This window comes from Syzygium oleosum, unplaced genomic scaffold, assembly GCF_021117445.2.
Source record: "Syzygium oleosum isolate NSW1041296 unplaced genomic scaffold, Sole_v2.1 Sole_v2.20, whole genome shotgun sequence".
NCBI classification, from domain to species: Eukaryota; Viridiplantae; Streptophyta; class Magnoliopsida; order Myrtales; family Myrtaceae; genus Syzygium; species Syzygium oleosum.
Genome location: NW_026607504.1, coordinates 6,411,555 through 6,431,497, shown reverse-complemented (window position 1 = coordinate 6,431,497; position 19,943 = coordinate 6,411,555). Strand labels below are relative to the sequence as shown.

Below are 19,943 nucleotides of genomic sequence, written 5' to 3'. Positions count from 1 at the left end.
AGGGTTAAACGAACAACCCCATTTGGTTTTGCATTTTCCTTCTCTTTTCTTATCACGTCGATTTTAGTTAGGAATTTAGTCGACTCGCAGTTCGAAGGTTACAGGGCAACCTATCATCTCTTTGGTCAGTTCACATGTTATTTCGTGCCCGCGACAAAAAAGTTATAGCTCGATATGTTTTATTTAGAAACGCTATGCGACTCCTATCACGATTTCCTGACCGCCGACCTACAGGGGGAAAAAACGAACCTTTGCCCCATTTATCCCCCCATGTGGACAGGGATGGAGCTCGAACCCTTGAAGCCAAAGCGACGAGCTTTGCCGTTCGCGTTTCTTTTTTCTAAGCAAAATATGGAAAACAGCGACCCCTGTTGTGTGGAGCTTTCTCAGGCAGAGATAAAGAAGAAGAAAAAGAAATCCAGAGGGGAGCTTAGGATTCGGGATTGATGGCGATTACGCAGTTGGAGATATTTCGGCAAGAGACAAGGAAACAGCGACCTTCCGAAACAGGGGTCGCATTCGGATCGTTGGTGAGTTCGATAATGCTGCAAATAAGAAGAACAAGGAAATGTGGTCGTGATGAATTTGGCGGGGGTCGATTGAACCTACGTTTCTTGCACGCATTTGGAATTTTGGGAAACGAATGGATGGCCATGAGATGACGGAAATGGTCGTGTGGTGCTGGATCCGCCGTCACAGAACATGTGGCTGCTCGCTCGCTCGCTCGCTCCTCCATCTGACGCTCTGTTTTTTTTGGCAGGACCATCGAAAGAGAAGGGCAACTGCTGTTTCATGCAGGAGTAATTTCAAATCTTTTGTAAAGAAGTACACTAATTTCTGAAACGCTTACAAACAAGGAAGGTCTCCCTCGACTTATTGGTCTACAAATGCGACGGAATGCTAGCATAGCATAACCACGTAGCGCGAGGATGAAGGCCTTCTCTCGAGAAACTGACTTCGAGACGGCCGTAACGAACACGGGTCTGATTGAGTTACTCCTCATCTTAATGCACCCTGATTTGTCCGCGAAAGAAAAGAAATTGCCTCACCCTGAAGAGAAGGTGATTTGCCCTGTTTAATTATGTCCATGCTGATTTTGGTTGTTGTGGAGATGTATATTAAAGTGGTGAGTTTCTTTTCTTGGTATGCTGCAGCCTAGACTGCTCAATGACTTTACAAAGCACGAGGAAAGGAAACTTTCTAATTATGATGCTTGGAGCAAGAAAAGAAGAGGCGAGAAAAAGCTCTTGCATGGAGATGAGGAGCCGATTCGTCTCCCGAATCCCATGATCGGGTTTGGGGGTACCCACAGAGTCGAGCGCAATAGTTCACCGAACACTTCCAGAGGCAGCTATCGGACCTCCCTACTTTTACTATGAAAATGTAGCGCTTGCTCCCAAGGGAGTTTGGGACACCATTTCTCGGTTCCAATGTGATGTCGAACCGGAATTTGTAGACTCCAAGTGCTTCTGTGCTACTGCAAGGAAAAGGGACTATGTCCATAACCTACCTATCAATAACAGGTCTCCTCTTCTTCCACTCACTCCGCGCACGATTCATGAAGCATTGCCGTTGGTTGACGAGGAAGTGGCAGCCTTCATGGGACCCGAGGATGAAGCTGAATTGCTTACAAACATGCATCGGCAGTGCAAAGCTTACAGAGAGGAAGGCCCTTGAACATCAGAGCCTCCTCTGAGGATCCAAAATATGTTCTTGATGAATGCCGCAAGTGGAACCTCGTCTGGGTGGGAAGGAACGAGCTGGCTCCTTTGGAGCCTGATGAAGTGGAAATGCTTTTAGGTTTCCCGAAAAATCACTTTGCTTGGCAATTCCTTCCAGGTAGGTATTTGGCTGACTTCTATTTGCTTGGAACCAAGAATAACTCAGTTGCATCTTACATTGCTGTTTCTCCGTAATTTAATCCGTAAGGAAACAAACACCGAAAATGGATCTTCGGCTTTTAATTGAAGGACGGGTTCTGTGGTGATTTGACAGGAAATATCCAAGCGATCATAAAAATCAACGTGGAATTGTACAAACCTAAACCAAACCGGAGTTTGACTCGACGGAAAAATTTAGGAAGTACTATCGAAACAAACTTCGACGGAATTTGACTCGAGGACGAAGCTTGAAAGAGCGGTGGTACTACGCCGGGATTTGACTCGACGACGAAGCACCAAGGATGAAGATTCATATCGGAGGACGACTCGACGACGTGAATCTGAGCATTAGAACTACTCTTAAAGAATTAAAGCTTGTAAATTGCAGAAAAATAATGGCCTTGGCCAAATGAAAAGGTACGAGTGCAGGAAATGTAAAGATAAAATAAAGATAAACTGATAAAGAACGTGAGTTCTGTTGTTAATTTTTTTTTTTTATTTATCATCTCGTACAAGCGTTTACAACTTTTAAATTTTAAATAAAAAGTAACTTTCTAACGGTGGTTATTATCTTCCTATTTTCTAGGCACTCTCCACGTTCAAATAACCACATTTATCTATAAGCAGTTTTGTTATTGACACCTAACTATCGGTAAGTTGCTGATGCCAATCCTCTGCTCACCCATTATCGGTAAGTTGCGAACTATCGGTAAGTTATTGACGCCAAAGCTCCCGATGCCTATTTCCATGATTTTTTTTCGCTTTTTGGTGTAAACAATTGCAAAGTTATTGCATGCTGATCCAGTGTATTAATTCTTACGGAAACATATTATGGCGTACTTTCAGGTTGATACCGTGGCTTACCATCTCTCCGTTCTGAAGGACTTGTTCCCTGCTGGAATCAACCTCCTCTCTCTCTTCTCTGGTATTAGCGGGGCGGAAGTTAGCTCTTCATCTGCTTGGGATCCCACTAAAAAACGTGGTCTCCTTGGAAATATCTGAAGTCAACAGAAATATCGTGAAGAGTTGGTGGGAGCAAACAAACCAGAAGGGCAATTTGATCAACATTGCCGACGTGCAACAGTTGAATGAGGATAGGCTGGGGCAGCTCATGAACTCTTTTGGCGGGTTCGATCTCATCGTTGGCGGAAGCCCCTGCAACAATCTCGGAGGCAGTAACAGGCACAGTAGGGATGGACTGGAAGGCAAGGAGTCCTCGCTCTTCTACGATTATTTTCGGATTTTGGATCTGGTCAAGTGTATCTCGTCCAAAGGCCACTGATTGATGTAAAGCACCTGACTGAACAATCAACCAATTGATAGGCGGGCTTTAGTTCTTATCTGGCTCCGAATTGAATCGCGGAAGGGGAGCGCAAACATCTCTACATGTTTCTGATTCAATTCTCCTCTTCAATCCAATAAATCTCCTTGCAATTCCCATGGTGAGTTTAGTCTGCACTAACTGCAGCAGCAATTTGGAATGTGTCTCAAGTTATTCCAGCATTCCAAGTCGAATTGTATGGAGCATTGATCTGTACTTGGAATGTCCTCTCTTTGCATATAATATCTCTTTCGTTCCGGGCAATGATAGCCCAACATATAGTCTATAGTACGCACCGCCTTGTTGTGCACTTTTTGTGTGAGAATACTAATGCTTTTGTCTGTGTTGGCGGTTTCGTCATAGTTGATGACCCTCGAGTCGAGAAAGATTGTCAATGACATATGTACTCGAATTGAAAATCTGACAGAACCTAATGTGATTGGTCGTTGAATTCAAAGGATTAGAGACTGAAATCTTAAAGATAATGTGCATCTGACTGTGGTTGGGAGAGGGGCAATAAAGGATGAGACCATTCTCACTTCTTATGTGAATTTGTTATGAATTACTTAATGGTTTTCCCATTTAGGATTATCATTTGTTGTCAAATTCACTGAACTTCTTATTTTTCCTCGACATGGTACATCACGCCTCATGAGACCTTCAATTTTGGCTTCATCCTCTTGGCATTTGAGTATAGGAAGACTCCGGTGAGAGCCAACGCGGTTCCTGCATCCACAAGTCGGTCGCAACGGATTATTCCTCGAGTTTAAATAAGCAGAGATCATCGTAGGTGATCTGCGCATGACCAAAGGTTAAACAATATAAAAAGGGTCGATGAATTTGCTGATTCAAAGAGTATATACCAAGGGAGTTGACAGGCGAAATCGGTGTTTGGAAGAAGATGACCGAAGAGACTATGACCACCACGCGCTTCACACAGTTTCCGACGGAGTGAGTGACCGGTGATATCATCTGCAGTATCCCATAAGAAACCTGCCAAATAGGAAGAATATGGAGACAACTCGTCATATTAGGAAAAGTACGTGAGGCTAGGACTAAGATGAAAAACATTACGTTCGTGCATCAACTACAACTGGAGTTCGCGTCGATTCTTCATCACCTTCTGTCTTAACAGTGTATGAAAAGGGTCAACTGCAAACTTCGGATTGGGAAGGTGACCATGATATACTAGGCCTCACTGTAATATGTCACATAATTGACCTTGCAGAGAACCTCATACAAGATCAGAGGTATATTTTACCTTTGTTTTTAGATATATACATGGAAATGAAAGTCTAGTTAGGGTTTGGTTGGACCTTTATATATCATGTTCTAGCATTTCTCACAAGATTTGCTATAACTCAGACTTTCTCAGTCAACACTTCCGTTCTGAGGTTTCGGACCCTGGAGACCAGCGCCGCCCGATCAGTTGTGCAGTGGCTAACACTGAAGAAAAGGGCATGACAGAAGATGAAGCGAAAAGCCTGAGGCTCACCTGCTGATAGCTGTGGAAGCAGAATCCAGCCAAAAGAGATCTCACACACAGCTCTTTAATGTTCAGACCTTGACTCGCCTGACACGAAAATGGTAAACTACTAAATCCAAGGTGCTTTCTATATGTACTTCAGTGGGTTAGCTTCAATTCTCTGAAATGTCACTTACTGCAGACCGCAGGTATGATGGAGTAAACTTAAAACCCTCCATGAAAATAGCTGCGGGAGCCAGGAACATGAAAGACATTATCGTCATTACCGAGAAGAGGTTGATATTGTCCAGTGCTTCCTGAAAGAAGTAATGGTTAGCCCCTGTATCCATTGCCAATCAAAAGTTAAAATTGACTAGAAAACGGCACATCGTGAACCACACATCTAGCTCTGATACAGTTCACACAAGCCCCCTAAGGAAATGATCAAAATGGCAATAATCAGGGCGAGTCTCTACTTATGGATTACTTCACCATCCTATGCGGGATTTGGGGTTACAAAAGCTATGATGATAGTTGACGCTCATATTAGCTATAAATGGACATTACCTCATTGTTAACCATGAACTTCTTGCTAAATACGTTACGTGATTGGTTCGTCAAATTGGAAGCCATTGCGCTGCCAAAACCAATCCTGTTTCAAATGGAAAGGGAGATCATCTGTCGGAATTAGAACAACTAAAGCTGGCTCAACTTTAACTCCATTTAACATCGATACATGAAAGGTGAGCTTATACATAATCGACATATCAGTGTAACATCAGCTGCAGCTTTCAGTTTGACACTGATTGCGATCGAAAGCTTCACAGAGATACATCAAGAATTTCTGAACATGATGTTGAAACTAGAATTGCAGAAGAAGAGCTTACCAGTTAAATGAAGCCTCGGTGAGAGATGCGAGTGCCACTCCACCTACAATCGGCACAAGGGAGGAAACAACCCAGAATGATGGCCTCTGGGGGTAATATTAGCCCAAATTGAAGTCAAGCTACATATCAGTAAATTTCATCATACAGTACATATATAGGGCTCCACAAGGCTCTTTCAGAACTCATGAAACTCATGATAGGAAGGACAGAGAAATCTCAAGAACTTCAGAACGAGAATACAACAAATGTTTCTACATCAAGCATCACATTCTCTTTCGCAAGAGCAATACGCTTAAATTTGTATATCCTTATGTTTGAGGGACCGTGAATCGGGTCTTTTCGTCCCAGTTTCAGTGGGTCCTGAAATTCTAAGATCTGATCACAACTAGGATCGATCCCGTGTTCGGTTGCTATCCTAGATTTGTTTTCTCCCCAAGTGCACAGACACAGTATGCTCATAACGGAAAAGGACAGGCTGCAGGAATTAGAAACAAATGGTGTGATGAAGTATCTATCATCTGGCACATCAAAGACTGATTTATTGACTATTGAGGCCAAACCATACATCGGTAGTTCCTCCAAGGTAAGCAGGAAAAATTCACAAGCTAAGAAAGGGGGCCTAACAAATAATGTTCTGAAGGGGAACTGCCAAATTGGAAAATTTTATGTGCTGTCAGCTGTGTATCAGCAAAGTGACCAAATGAAGAAACTTATACCTCCCCAAGGAACAGAGAAGCCAGAACAACTGTGAAGAAAGGCTCCATAGCTTTGATGGTATGAGTGAAAGAAACAGCCACTCTCCCAAGACTTATGTTGGTCAGGAGGTTCCCCATTGTGTGAGCCACAGCCAGTGGTAGAATTGCTGCAAGCTGAAAGTTTTTTTAAATGTTTTCGGTAAAGCGAAGATTGTTAACTATCATCATCAGATGAACTGAAAGATATCAGTTTTGCCTCTTTTCTTTACTCGTTTTTGAATCATGACACAGCATTCACCTGAGATCGAGTGAGCTTAGGGAATGGATGGAGTCTAGATGCCCACATCAGGAGAATGATCACAGTCCCACACCCAAACTGAAATGCTGTGACTGTTGCTGGGAAAGGGTACACCTTCAGAACCTGTACAGTCCCAAATACAAGGAAATTGTCAGCAGAAACTGGAAACCTGCATTTAAAATGAAGTGTAAGGATTCTTAACGATGACTGCGATTAACAGTCCCTGTTAGGTACATACTAAGTGATTGAAAACTAATACTAACTAGGTTTTAGCAACCAAAAAAAAAAAAACTAATACTAACTAGGGTCTATTTGGGTGATTACTATTTTCGACTTTTTTTGTAAATTTTTAGGACATTACCACTTTGGCTTGTATTTATCACGGAATACTTGAAATTTTTTCAAAACATTCAAATATCATATACTTAAGCGTAAAATTGTATGTGATTTTTCATAATTTTTCGAAATATAAGTATTTTTTTTGTCTTAAGAACTTAGAAAAAAAGTGTAAGTAATAAGTAGGAACTATAAATAGAAATAATTTATCCCTAACTGGTGTATTATAATCACCATCATCGTTATTAGGGAAAAAATCATGAAAAAACCCGAATCATGCCCACTGTAACACGTTTACACTAAACTTTTTTTGTGACATTAAAACCCCCAAAATATGCCTACTTTGACACATTTACCATAAAAAATTTTCTTGTGACATAAAAATCCCCAAACTTTGTAGCTATGTGACACATTTACCTTCCGTCAATGTTCTGGAACAACTGTCGTTTTTATTTCACTTAAGCCTTCAGTGTCCATATAGGGATGCTTTTTAACGGTGTTCATTGACGAAATCTTAATGGAGGGTAAATGTGTCACACGGGGATAAATTTGAGATTTTTTATCATAGAAAAAAAATTTAGGATAAATGCAGATATAGTTTGGGATTTTTGGTGATTTTTTCCTTTGTTATTATTACTATTATAATCATTGACATTTTCTTGACCTTGGTTCTTAGTTTGCATCTAAGACTAAAAGGTAACATTACAAGAATCAGACAAGCAAGTCATAAGGTGCCAACCACAAGTTTTGTGGTCAGTAATGGTTCGTCACTTTTTGCACGAGGAACAGACTAGGCATTAATTATCTTTGTTGGTACGCTTCATAGCCCAGCTGTACAAGGAAACTCCTAAGCCGCCGTTCTGGAAAGCTTCTTCACTGAACCGTATGCGCATTCATCTGCTTGTGAGATATTTTTTTAGTGCACTGACATGGAGCAGCAACCATTCCCATGAGCAGTACTGACCCAACCGGACAAGCGCGCATCTTTAGGAAAATGTTAATCTCCATTACTTCCCTTGAGACGATGTTTAGACTACTGCGCATTTTCCGCTGGCTCTCCACCAGAAAGAAAAGGGGGGGTTTTACTGTGGAAAACTGTCATGACCTCTTTCTTCAAGCTCTTTCACTGCTAGATCTCCAGTGAAAATGGGCTATACGAGTGTTTGTTTTAATGGGTATATCTCAAGTAGTATTCTTCTGAATACTCTATCGTGAATAATACTTAAGTGTAAAAAGATGGGTTTACAAGATCGACACACTAATTACTAAGTGATGTGATTGTAGTACGTTCAATATACCCACTCTATAAACCAGTTTTAATATACATCTCGTCGATGATCTGGCATACTCTGCAAAATCTTCTCGTACACAGATTGTATTCATCATACTAAACCAACCCAAGACCAGTGATGCTAACACAATTCTTGAGAAGAGAGAGAGAGAGAGAGAGAGACCTGCTTGTTGTAAATGTTGAAGTAGATGTTCAAAATGTACCAAACCCCGAACATAACACCGAGCCGCAGCGTCCTCGCGGCGCCGCTCAGCTCCGCAGAGTCGTCCTCCGAGATTCCGGGCACCGAAGCAGCCCTGGTCTTGGTGTCATCTTCCTTCCGTCTCGGGAAAAGAAGCGAAGGCGAAGGAGAAGAAGCAACCGGGGCTAGCGCATTGGGTCGCGAGGCTGAACAGAACCGCGACGTCGTTCTCAGAGGCAGGACGAGGGCGGAGTTATGAGCCCCGCGCTCGAGCGATCTCAGCGGCGACGAGTCGCGGGTCGAAGAAGAGGACGGAGGGCGGAGGTCTCTGCTTCCAGGTTTTGTGAATGGCGTCGAAGGAAACAGAGCAAGCGCTGTGCTCTGCATTTTGAGAGAGAGATGGCTGTCTGTTTCGATGGAGAACAGGGGATCAACTAACTCGAACAGGGTTAAACGAACAACCCCACTTGGTTTTCCATTGTCCTTTTCTTTTCTCATCACGTCAATTTTAGTTAGGAATTTAGTCAACTTACAGTTCGAAGGTTACAGGGGAACCTATCTTCTCTTGGTCAGTTCACGTGTTTCTTCGTGCATGCGACAAAAAAGTTGTAGCTCGAAATATTTTACTTAGAAACAATGTTCGACTCCTTTTTCCGATTTCTTGACCGCCGACCTACAAAGGAACTGTAGGGTTCATCAACGATAAAAACGCAGCGAAATATATAAAACCCTAGACAGGATTCATGCGTATACTGAAATCGAGACAGAAGTTCGATACGTACCTTTTGCAAATCGAACGTAAATTGATAATTGATTGTGTCTGGATTAGCGCCCCAAGTGTTGCGCCTCTACCGGTATCCACACATGCGAACAGAAGTCTCCAACGATCCAAGTGCTAGCTAAAGATCTTGAAGTTTCTTTTCTTAAACGCCTTTTGATTTTCGATACTCTATCGAAAAACTCTAGATAGAGAACGATTCTCTATCTATTTATACAGCCTCATTATCCAATGGAATTAAAAGAAGTGGGCCAGGCGATTTGGGCCCGCCAAATCGTCCATCTTCAATCGTACATTTAATCGTTATCTCATAACGCGCACGACCGCGTAGATAAGTTGAATAGGAGAATAAATTAAAATTTACTTCTTATTTTAAGTAGATCCCGGCGCACAGAAAATATTAACTCAGTTCGCTTTTGTGTGCGACCCTGTAGGTTCATTAAACATTAGCAGTGTGCTCAAAACTCTTTTTTGCCCACAAGTCATAAACGGTCTCTAGCAAGACATTATGACTACCTAAGTATAGTGAAGGTCGATTTTCCGACACAACTTAATCCACAACTAATATTAGAGTATCAACCTTGATTGATTCTTAGGACAAATCACTAACAGGAACAAACGAACCTTTGCCCATTTTCTTTCCTTATGTGGACAGGGATGGAGCTCGAAACCTCGAAGTCAAAGCGATGGAGTTTGGCCGTTTGCGTTTCTTTTTTCTAAGCAAAATATGGAAAACAGCGACCCCTGTTGAGAAAAGGAAATACGCAGGGGAGCTTTGGATTCGGGATCAATGGCAATTACGAAGGGAGGAGACATTTTGGCAAAAGACGGGAAATAGCGACCTTCCGAAACAGATGTCGCATTCGGATCGACGGCGAATTGGATAATGATGCAAATAAGAAGAAAAAAGAAATGTGGTCGTGATGAATTTTGGTGGGGGCCGATTGAACCTACGTTTCTTGCACGTATTTGGAATCTTGGGAAGACGAATGGATGGCCACGGGATGATCGAAATGGTCGTGTGGTGCTGAATCCGCCGATGCCAAAATATGTGACCACTGCTCGCTCGCTCCTCCTCCATCGGACGCTCAGTTTATTTTGCAGGACCATCGAAAAAGAAGCGCAGCTGCTGTTTCATGCAGGAGTAATTTCAAATCTTTTGTAAAGAAGTTGCACTAATTTCTGAAATGCTTACAAACAAGGTCTCCCTCGATTTATTCTTCTACAAAGGCGACCGAATGCTAGCCTAACATAACCATGTCGCACGAGGACGAAAGACTTCAAGACGGCCGAATCGGCGTGGGTCAGATTGAGTTACTCCTCATCTTAATACAAAGCACGAGAAGAGGAAACTTTCTATTTGTGATGCTTGGAGCAAGAAAAGAAGAGGCGAGAAAAAGCTCTTGCATGGAGCTGAGGAGCCAATTCGCCTCCCGAATCCCATGATCGGGTTTGAAAGGTACCCACAGAGTCGAGCGCGATAGTTCGCCGAACACTTCCTGAGGCAGCTATAGGACCTCCTTACTTTTACTATGAAAACGTAGCACTTGCTCCCAAGGGAGTTTGGAACACCATTTCCCGGTTCTTATATGATGTTGAACCGGAATTTGTAGACTCCAAGTACTTCTGTGGTACTGCAAGGAAAAGAGGCTATGTCCACAACCTACCTATCGATAACAGGTTTCCTCTTCTTCCACTCCCTCCGCGCACGATTCATGAAACATTGCCGTTGAGGAGGAAGTGGTGGCCCTCACGAGACACGAGGACGAAGCTGAATTCCTTACAAACATGCATTGGCAGTGCAAAGCTTACAGACAGGTTTTGAAAGGCCCTTGAACATCATGATGGTGAGTCAGAGCCTCCTCTGAGGATCCAAAAATATGTTCTTGATGAATGCCGCAAGTGGAACCTCGTCTGAGTGGGAAGGAACAAGCTGGCTCCATTGGAGCCTGATGAGGTGGACATGCTTTTAGGTTTCCCGAAAAATCACACCAGAGGAGGTGGGATAAGCAGAACCGATAGATACAAATTGCTCGGCAATTCCGTCCAGGTAGGTATTTGGCTGACTTCTATTTGCTTGGAACCAAGAATAACTCAGCTGCATCATACGTTGCAAAGTTGTTCCATGGTGATCCAGTGCATGAATTCTTATGGAGGCATATTCTGGCATACTTTCAGGTTGATACCGTGGCTTACCATCTCTCCATTCTGAAGGACTTGTTCCCTGCTGGAATCAACCTCCTCTCTCTCTTCTCTGGAATTGGCGGGGCAGAAGTTGCTCTTCATCGGCTTGGGACCCTGCTAAAAAACGTGGTCTCTGTGGAAATATCTGTAGTCAACAGAAATATCGTGAAGAGTTGGTGGGAACAAACAAACCAGAAGGGCAATTTGATCAACATTGCCGATGTGCAACAGTTGAATGGGGATAGGCTGGAGCAGCTCATGAACTCTTTTGGCGGGTTCCTTCTCATCATTGGCGGAAGCCCGTGCAACAATCTCACAGGCAGTAACTGGCACAGTAGGGATGGACTGGAAGGCAGGGAGTCCTCGCTCTTCTACGATTATGTTCGGATTTTGGATCTGGTCGAGTGTATCATGTCCAAAGGCTACTGATTGATGTAAAGCACCTGACTGAACAGTTAACCAATTGATAGGCGGGCTTTAGTTCTTATCTGGCTCGGATTTGAATCGCGGAAGGGGAGCGCAAACATCTCGAAATGTTCATGTTTCTGATTCAATTCTCCTCAACTCAATAAATCTCCTTGCAATTCCCATGGTGAGTTTAGTCTGCACTGACTGCAGCAACAATTTGGAATGTGTCCCAAGTTATTCCAGCATTCCAAGTCGGATTGCTATGGAGCATTGGTCCGTACTTGGAATGTCCTCTCTTTGCATATAATTTCTCTTTCATTTGGGGCAATGATAGCCCGACTTGCGTATAGTCTATAGTATGCACCGCCTTGTTGTGCACTTTTTGTGTGGGAATACCAATGCTTTTGTCCATGTAGTTTTCAGCAGATCTTATTGGTAATTATGACAACAGTGCCGACACAGGAAAAGTTAATCAAGTTGGATTGCACTTTCGTCATAGTTGATGATCCTTGAGTCGAGAAAGATTGTCAGTGACATATGCACTTGAATTGAAAATTCGACAGGACCTAATGTGACTGTTCATTAAATTCAAAGGACCAGAGACTGAAATCTTACAGATAATGTGCATCTGACTGTGGTTGGGAGAGGGGCAATAAAGGATGAGACTATTTTCACTTCTTATGTGATTTTTTTATGAATCACTTAATGGTTTTCCTAATTAGGATTATCATTTATTGTCAAATTCATTGAACTTAGTATTTTTCTATCGACTTGGTACATCACGCTCATGAGACCTTCAATTTTGGCTTCATCCTCTTGGCATTTGAGTACAGGAAGACTCCGGCGAGAGCCAACGCGGTTCCTGCATCCACAAGTCGGTCGCAACGGATTGTTCCTCAAGTTTAAATAAGCTGAGATCATCGTAGGTCTGCTCATGACCAAAAGTTAAACAATATAAAAAGGGTCGATGAATTTGCTGATTCGAAGATTATATACCAAGGGAGTTGATGGGTGAAATCGGTGTTTGGAAGAAGATGACGGAAGAGACTATGACCACCACGCGCTTCACACAGTTTCCGACAGAGTGAGTGACCGGCGATACCATCTGTAGTATCCCATAAGAGACCTGCCAAATAGCAAGAATATGGAGACGGCTCGTCATTTTTGGAAAATAATATGAGGCTAGGACTTTAAACAAGATTATATTCGTGCATCAACTACAACTGAGTTTAGGTTGGTTCATCATCAACTTCTGTCTTAACAGTGTATGAAAAGGGTGAACTTCAAACTTAGCATTGGGAAGTTGATCGCAATATTCCTAGCAGAAAACCTTGTACAAGATCAGAGGTAAATTTTAGGCTTTGGTTAGACATTTATAAAATATGATCTAGCATTTCTCACAAGAAATCCTATAACTCGAGACTTTCTCAGTGAACACTCATGTTCTGAGGTTCCAAACCACAGAGACCAGCGCCACTCACCAGGTGGTGAGAAATGAGGTGGCTAATACTGAAGAAAAGCGCATGACAGGGGACGAACTGAAAAGCCTGAGGCTCACCTGCTGATAGCTGTGGAAGCAGAATCCAGCCAAAATAGATCTCACACACAGCTCTTTAATGTTCAAACCTTGACTTGCCTGACACAAAACAGTGAACAACTAAATCCAAGGTGCTTTCTCTATGTTCTTCAGTGGGTCAGGTTCAGTTTTCTGAAATATGTTACTTACGGCAGATTGCAGGTATGATGGAGTAAACTTAAAACCTTCCATGAAGATAGCTGCGGGAGCCAAAAACATAAAAGAAGTTATCGTCATTATGGAGAAGAGATTGATGTTGTCCAATGCTTCCTGAAATAAGTAATGGTTAGCCCATGTATCCATTGCCAAATAAGAAATTTTTTTTTTTTTGTCTATCCTATCTCTAACTCTCCTCACTTTCGAACTTTTGCTCTGCCTCTTGCAAAGCGCGGGAGTCGAACCCCGCACCTGTGATAGTAACGTCCCCATCCCTCCAATCCCTTTACCAGCAAGGCCGGATGCCTATTCGCAAATAAGAAGTTCAATAACTAGAAAAGCGGCATATCATGAACCACACATCTAGCTCTGATACAATTCATAATGACTCGGCGTATTCAAGTGGCGCAAGCCCCTTAAGGAAGTAATCAAATGGCAATAATTTAAGGTGAGTGTCTACTTTATGGATCACTTCACAAGTTTTCTACCATCCTAAGAGGGATTGGAGGGTTACAGAAGCTATGATGATATTTGATGCTGATGTTAGCCATAAATGGACATTACCTCTTTGTTAACCATGCACTTCTTGCTAAACACGTTACGTGACTGGTTCATCAAATTGGAAGCCATTGCGCTGCCAAAACCAATCCTGTTTCAAATGGAAATAGGGAGATCATCCGTCGGAACTAGACCAAGTAAAGCTGGTTCAACTTTAACTCCATTTACATAAAAAAAAAAAAAAACTTTAACTCCATTTGACATCGATATATGAAAGGTGATCTTATACATTATCGACATATCTGTGTAAGTGCAAAATCAGCTGAAGCTTTAAGTTTTGACACTGATTGTGATCGAAATCTTCACAGAGATATATCAAGAATTTCTGAACATGCTATTGAGATTAGAATTGCAGAAGAAGAGCTTACCAGTTAAATGAAGCCTCGGTGAGAGATGAGAGTGCCACTCCTCCTACAATCGGCACAAGGGAAGAAACAACCCAGAATGATGGCCTCTGGGGGCAGATATTAACATAAATTGAAGTCATATCAGTAAATTTCATCATACAGTAAATGATTGTGCTCCACTTGGCTCTTTCAGAAGTCGTGAAACTCAAGATATGAAGGGTCAGAACGAACAATACAACAAATGTTTCTCCATCAAGCATCACATTCTCTATCGCAAGAGTCATACACATGGAATGGGATATGCTCATGTTTGAGGGACCATGAATTGGGTCGTTTCATATCAGTTTCAGTGGGTCCTGAAATTTTTAAATCTCATTACAACTAGGATCAGTCCCTTGCTCGGTTGCAATCCTAGATTTGTTTTCTCCCTAAGTGCACAGACACAGTATGCTCCTACTGGAAAGAGACAGGCTCAAGGAATGAGAAACAAAAGGTGTGATGAAGTATCTATTATGCGGCAAATACAACTCTTTTATAAACTATTGGTGCCAAAACCTATAACAGTAGTTTCTCTCAGGTAAGCAGCAAAAGTCCACAAGCTAGAAAAAGGGGTCTAACAAAAAGGGTTTCCAAAGCGAATAGCTGAATCATAAATTTTTAGTGCTATCAGCTGTGCATCAGCTAAGTGACCAAATGAAGAAAGTTATACCTCTCCAAGGAACAGAGAAGCAAGAACAACCGTGAAGAAGGGCTCCATAGCTTTGATGGTGTGAGTGAAAGAAACAGCCACTCTCCCAAGACTTATGTTGGTCAGGAGGTTCCCCATGGCGTGTGCCACAGCCAGTGGTAGAATTGTTGCAAGCTGAAAGTTTATAAACGTTTTTTAGTAAAGCGAAAATCGTCGACTAACAACTCAGATAAAAGGAAGAATGCTAGTTTTGCCTCTTTCTTTTGTACTTGTTTCTGAATCATGAGACAGCACTCACCTGAGATCGAGTGAGCCTAGGGAATGGATGGAGTCCAGATGCCCACATCAGGAGAATGATCACAGTCCCACACCCACACTGAAATGCTGTGACTGTTGCTGGGAAAGGGTACACCTTCAGAACCTGTACAGTTCCCAAGTACAATGAAATTTGTAAGCAAAAACTGGAAACATTAATTAAAAATGAAGCTGGATTTTCGCTTTAAAGTTCCTTATCACTATATTAATCGTTATCCTCCATGCTATCAAATATTTATTGGGAATCCTACTCTTCCATATTCAATATTGAATTCAATGAATCCATTTTTGCTATGAATAGCTAATAATGAATAGATCAAATTAATAGAAAAGATCCCAAGAGTTTACAAAATTCCTATGCATGTACAATATGACAATTTCATACGGTCATCGGTTCGATTTCGATGGCCGGTTTTTTTGTATATGGTTTGATTTTTGACATGATTGATAATATCTTTTTTTAAGTCATTGGCCTATCATTTCCCATTCTAATTCTGAATTAAAAAAAATTTGGGAAGAGTTCTATTTCAGCATAACAAAATTGAAACTTTTTTGGTTTGCCTTTTCTTTTAATTCATTCACCATTTGATTTTTATGCTGTTCACTACTGTAATTATCAGTTGCCCGCCCCCTGCTTGCTCATTCGCAGTTATTACCACTTTTTAGGTGGTCCCTCTCTCTAAGGTGGGGCTTATGCATTCCATAATTTTCTTTAATGGTGTAGGGTATCAAAGAATGAACTCAGCTGCCAACCCTAGGCAGCAAGCTGAAAGAGAACTTTCCCCCTTTCTCCAAGGGAACTGCTGAGCCACCGTTCTGGAAAACCTTTGTCATTATTCTGTATGCATTCATCTACTGATGAGAAAGTTTTTTAGTGCACTGAATGGAGCTGGGTGAGCTAACTTGACAAGCGTATCTTCAGGATGTTAACCTTTATTACTTCCCTTAAGACAATGTTTAGCGGACTTGTTCAGTAAAAAACTGGGGAGCCATATTCTGAAACGTAACGCAAAATCAAGCACGAGCATGACTACTGCACATTTTCCTCTCTCTCCAACAGGAACAAAAGAAGGGGGGCTTCACTGTAAAAAACTGTCATGACCGACCTCTTTCTTCTTCACTCTTTAATTGCGAGAACTCCAGTCAATGGCCATACATGCCACTGTCGCTCACAAATTACAAAGGACTCTTTTAGTTCATGAACCGAAGCTCGATGACCCGCGGTCGTTTTCAGTTCTAATGGGTATGTCTCAACTAGTGTACTTCGAAATACATGAGCGTTTGTTTATCTAGCCTGAACGACACCAGGTATAAGAAAATTGGTTTACAAGATCGATACAGTAATTGCTATGAGATGTGATATACCCACATTTGATCAGCCAGTCTTTAATGATCTAGCATGCTCTGCAAAATATTCTCGTACACAGATTGTATACATCATACTAAACCATTCCAAAACCAGTAAGGCTAACCCAATTCTTGAGAAGAAAAGGGAAAAATGAAGAGGGAGACACAAAAACCTGCTTGTTGTAGATGTTGTAACAGATGTTCAACAGGTACCAGACCCCGAACATAACACCGAGCCGCAGCGTCCTCGCGACGCCGCTCAGCTTCGCGGAGTCGTCCTCCACGCTTTCGGGCACCGAAGCAGCCCTGGCCCTGGTGTCATCTTCCTTCCTTCTCGGAAAAAGAGGCGAAGATGAAGGAGGAGGAGAAGCCGGGACTTGCGCATTGGGCCGCGAGGCAAAACAGAGGCGTGAAGCTGCTCTCGGAGGCAAGAGGGCGGAGTCATGAGCTCCGCGTTCGAGCGATTTCAGTGGCAACTCGTTGCGAGTCGAAGAAGACCGAGGGAGGAGGCCTCTGCTTCGAGGTTTCGGGAATGGCGTCGAAGGAGACAGAGCAAGCGACGTGCTCTGCATTTTGAGAGAGATGAAGAGAGACAGAGACGGTGCGGAAACAAGCAGATTTACGTAAGTTCCGTGGCGTCACTGGGAGAGCACCATATATTTCACTATAAAGTGATACAAGGGATGTAATTCACGAGCAGATGCTTTCTCTTTGGTCTCTTCACAAGAAGTCGTCACATTTCTTATATATGAAAGAGATTAATCCAAAATAGAAAACCTATTCAAATTCAGGAAACCTATTCAAATCCGATAACCACTTAAATAGCAAATCAACTCTAACTAGGAAACCAATCAATTAGTAAATATACTTAAATTAGGGAAGTTTTTTTCTTCACGCTCACACTGGAGACATATTTTCGACAATTTCTACTTTGGCTCAACATTTGGGCCAAGTCACACACAGCCCTTCACGGCCTTGACCGCCAGAGACATCTTTTTTATATCCAAGCATTACTTAAACTTCACTATAACGGTGCATCTCGTCGGAACACCGACTCCACTTGCAACTTTAACTGCTCCACAAGGATTCAGAGACACAACCTCATTGACCACGGATAAAACAAAACCGTTACATCCATATTTGTCAGGGGATTGAACATGCACTTTGTAAAACTTAGTAGTTACAGCAACTCTTGGCTCTACACGCTCCACTCGCTATAAGCATCATATGCGTTGATAACTCTACTGATATATGCTACCTCATGAGTTTCTGCCTGCAACTCCACCTTGAGCCGAACGCCATCCAAATCCGTATAAAACACTGCCGATAATACTCCTACCTAAAAGTTCTTGAGACTCATCAAACGTGACTTCTCTGATAATAATAGGTGAATTTAATTCCAAGTACCGCAATCGATAGTCTCGCTCACCTTGTGCTTAATCTAGGAACATGCACTTTCTTGACCTCTCATCAAATTACCATCACTCACTCAAATATAACATGAGCAACAAAATATTCCAAATACTGAATAATTAGTAATATTACTTGACCACACTTCTTCGAGAGTCCGACGGTCAATCGTAGTCGATAGGAATCTATTCATCAGGTAGGTAGCCATACTAAGCGCATTCGTCATACCAACGAGAGAGTATTTTATGGGCCGTCTCTAGTAATGTTTTAGTCATCAACTATGCAACTTGTTGTGGTTCACAAATACTAGTGCGGTGTTTCACTATTTCTACCTTCATGCATAATTTGTTAACAGCTCTGAGCAAAACTTCATGTTATTATCAGTCCACACATACTTAATCATCTTACCAGTCTCTTTTTCAATCAAAACTCTCAACTGCTTAATCATGACAACAACATCAAATTTATGCCTCAGCACAAACACCAAGGTCTTTCTCGAATAATCGTCCATAATTGTTAGCATAAATCTAGCACTCTTCCTCATAGGAAAAGGAGCACTAGAATTTGTCCTTTCCAAGGGTGGAAAGTCCGAGGATGAAACCTCCTTACATCCAAGAAACAGCCTCCTTTTCTTCAGAAGAAACATTCCCTTCTATTGTATCTTCTTTTGGTTTTCCATTTCACGGATGCTGATCGACGGTTTTTCAACTTACCACAGTACTGCTATAGTGATGAACGGTAATTGCCACAATGTTTTTCCACCTACACACATCCAAGTGAATTAACTCTGCAATTTTCGTGGTTTCTCCGACAGTCATATTAAATTGCACTTTCCGCTTTTGATCTAAGTCACAATACCCGCATGCATTCAACTTATTAGCAACATTACCACACATTATATTCCTTTCATTAAAAACCTTTAGGCTTCTCTTGTCAATGTGCTCCAAACACACTTTTGAACAGATGTATCCGATATCTCCGAGGCGAAATCCGTCACTATCTCACCTTAAAGCCCATAAGGCCACTGTGCTTGGTTCGTCTCATTATTACCATGGCACCTCGAACAATTTTCAGGTTTTAGCCTTCTGAAGTGTACTAACACATAGCTAAATTCAAGTTACTCAAGGAAATCAGGTTATTCTTCAACTTTGGAACATGCCTCACTCCGGTCAATGTTCTCACAATACCATCATGTGTAATAATTCTAACATCGGCAACACCTATAACATTGCAATCATCGTTGTTTATGCATCGATAAGTAGTAAACAAATTCCTATTGGTGTAGCATGGAACGACAACTAGAACCCATAATCCATTCGTCAAACAACGAACTTTAGTGACAGACAAAACATAATCAGCATTATCCAAATTATTGTCAGCTATAGTTATAATAATCCTTCGTCACACTTCTTATATGAAGAAGAGATTTACAAACTAGCTAACCACTTAAATAAGAAATCAACTCCAATCAGGAAATCATTCAATTCGGAAATCTACTTAATTTAAGAAAGTTTTTCATCATGCTCGAACTCAAGACATATTTTCAACAAGATATGGCTATTTGTTTCAACGTTGCACGTTATTGAGAGCAGGGGATTAACTAACTCAACAGTGTTAATATAACAAAGCCCATTTCGTTATCCATTATCCCTTTTTTTTCATTATGTCATTGTCAATTCGGAATTCACACTTCGAAGGTACGGGAACCTTTCTCCTCTTGGTAAGTTCACGTGATATTTTGTGCACGCGACAAAAAAAAATATAGCTCGAAATTTTACATACGTTCGATTTTATTAAGGAACAACATTCGACTCTTTTCACG

General features: G+C 41.8%; 2 protein-coding genes and 1 pseudogene across 3 annotated transcripts; 1 reads left to right on the top strand and 2 right to left on the bottom strand.

Moving 5' to 3' along the window:
* Positions 1-32: 32 nt before the first annotated feature.
* Positions 33-11,870, top strand: LOC115670390 (DNA (cytosine-5)-methyltransferase DRM2-like; annotated as a pseudogene).
* On the bottom strand, positions 3,630-8,749 carry LOC115665623 (phosphoenolpyruvate/phosphate translocator 2, chloroplastic-like). The gene is made up of 9 exons (XM_030587472.2): positions 8,337-8,749; positions 6,547-6,669; positions 6,270-6,422; positions 5,554-5,639; positions 5,234-5,318; positions 4,864-4,983; positions 4,697-4,774; positions 4,065-4,194; positions 3,630-3,927 (listed from the first exon to the last, which is right to left on the bottom strand). Exons 1-9 carry the CDS (start codon positions 8,739-8,741, stop codon positions 3,851-3,853), a joined length of 1,257 nt encoding a protein of 418 aa, XP_030443332.2. The 5' UTR covers positions 8,742-8,749; the 3' UTR covers positions 3,630-3,850.
* Positions 11,871-11,907: 37 nt separating the features above from the next.
* LOC115670391 (phosphoenolpyruvate/phosphate translocator 2, chloroplastic-like) lies at positions 11,908-17,413 on the bottom strand. Of its 2 annotated transcripts, XM_056320513.1 has the most exons (10): positions 16,885-17,413; positions 15,348-15,470; positions 15,071-15,223; positions 14,383-14,468; positions 14,021-14,105; positions 13,451-13,570; positions 13,283-13,360; positions 12,721-12,850; positions 12,556-12,586; positions 11,908-12,401 (listed from the first exon to the last, which is right to left on the bottom strand). In XM_056320513.1, exons 1-10 carry the CDS (start codon positions 17,281-17,283, stop codon positions 12,218-12,220), a joined length of 1,389 nt encoding a protein of 462 aa, XP_056176488.1. In that variant the 5' UTR covers positions 17,284-17,413; the 3' UTR covers positions 11,908-12,217. The 2 variants fall into 2 exon arrangements, with proteins under 2 accessions (XP_056176488.1, XP_056176489.1); XM_056320514.1 differs by having other exon boundaries at positions 12,287-12,586.
* Between the last annotated feature and the right edge of the window lie 2,530 nt (positions 17,414-19,943).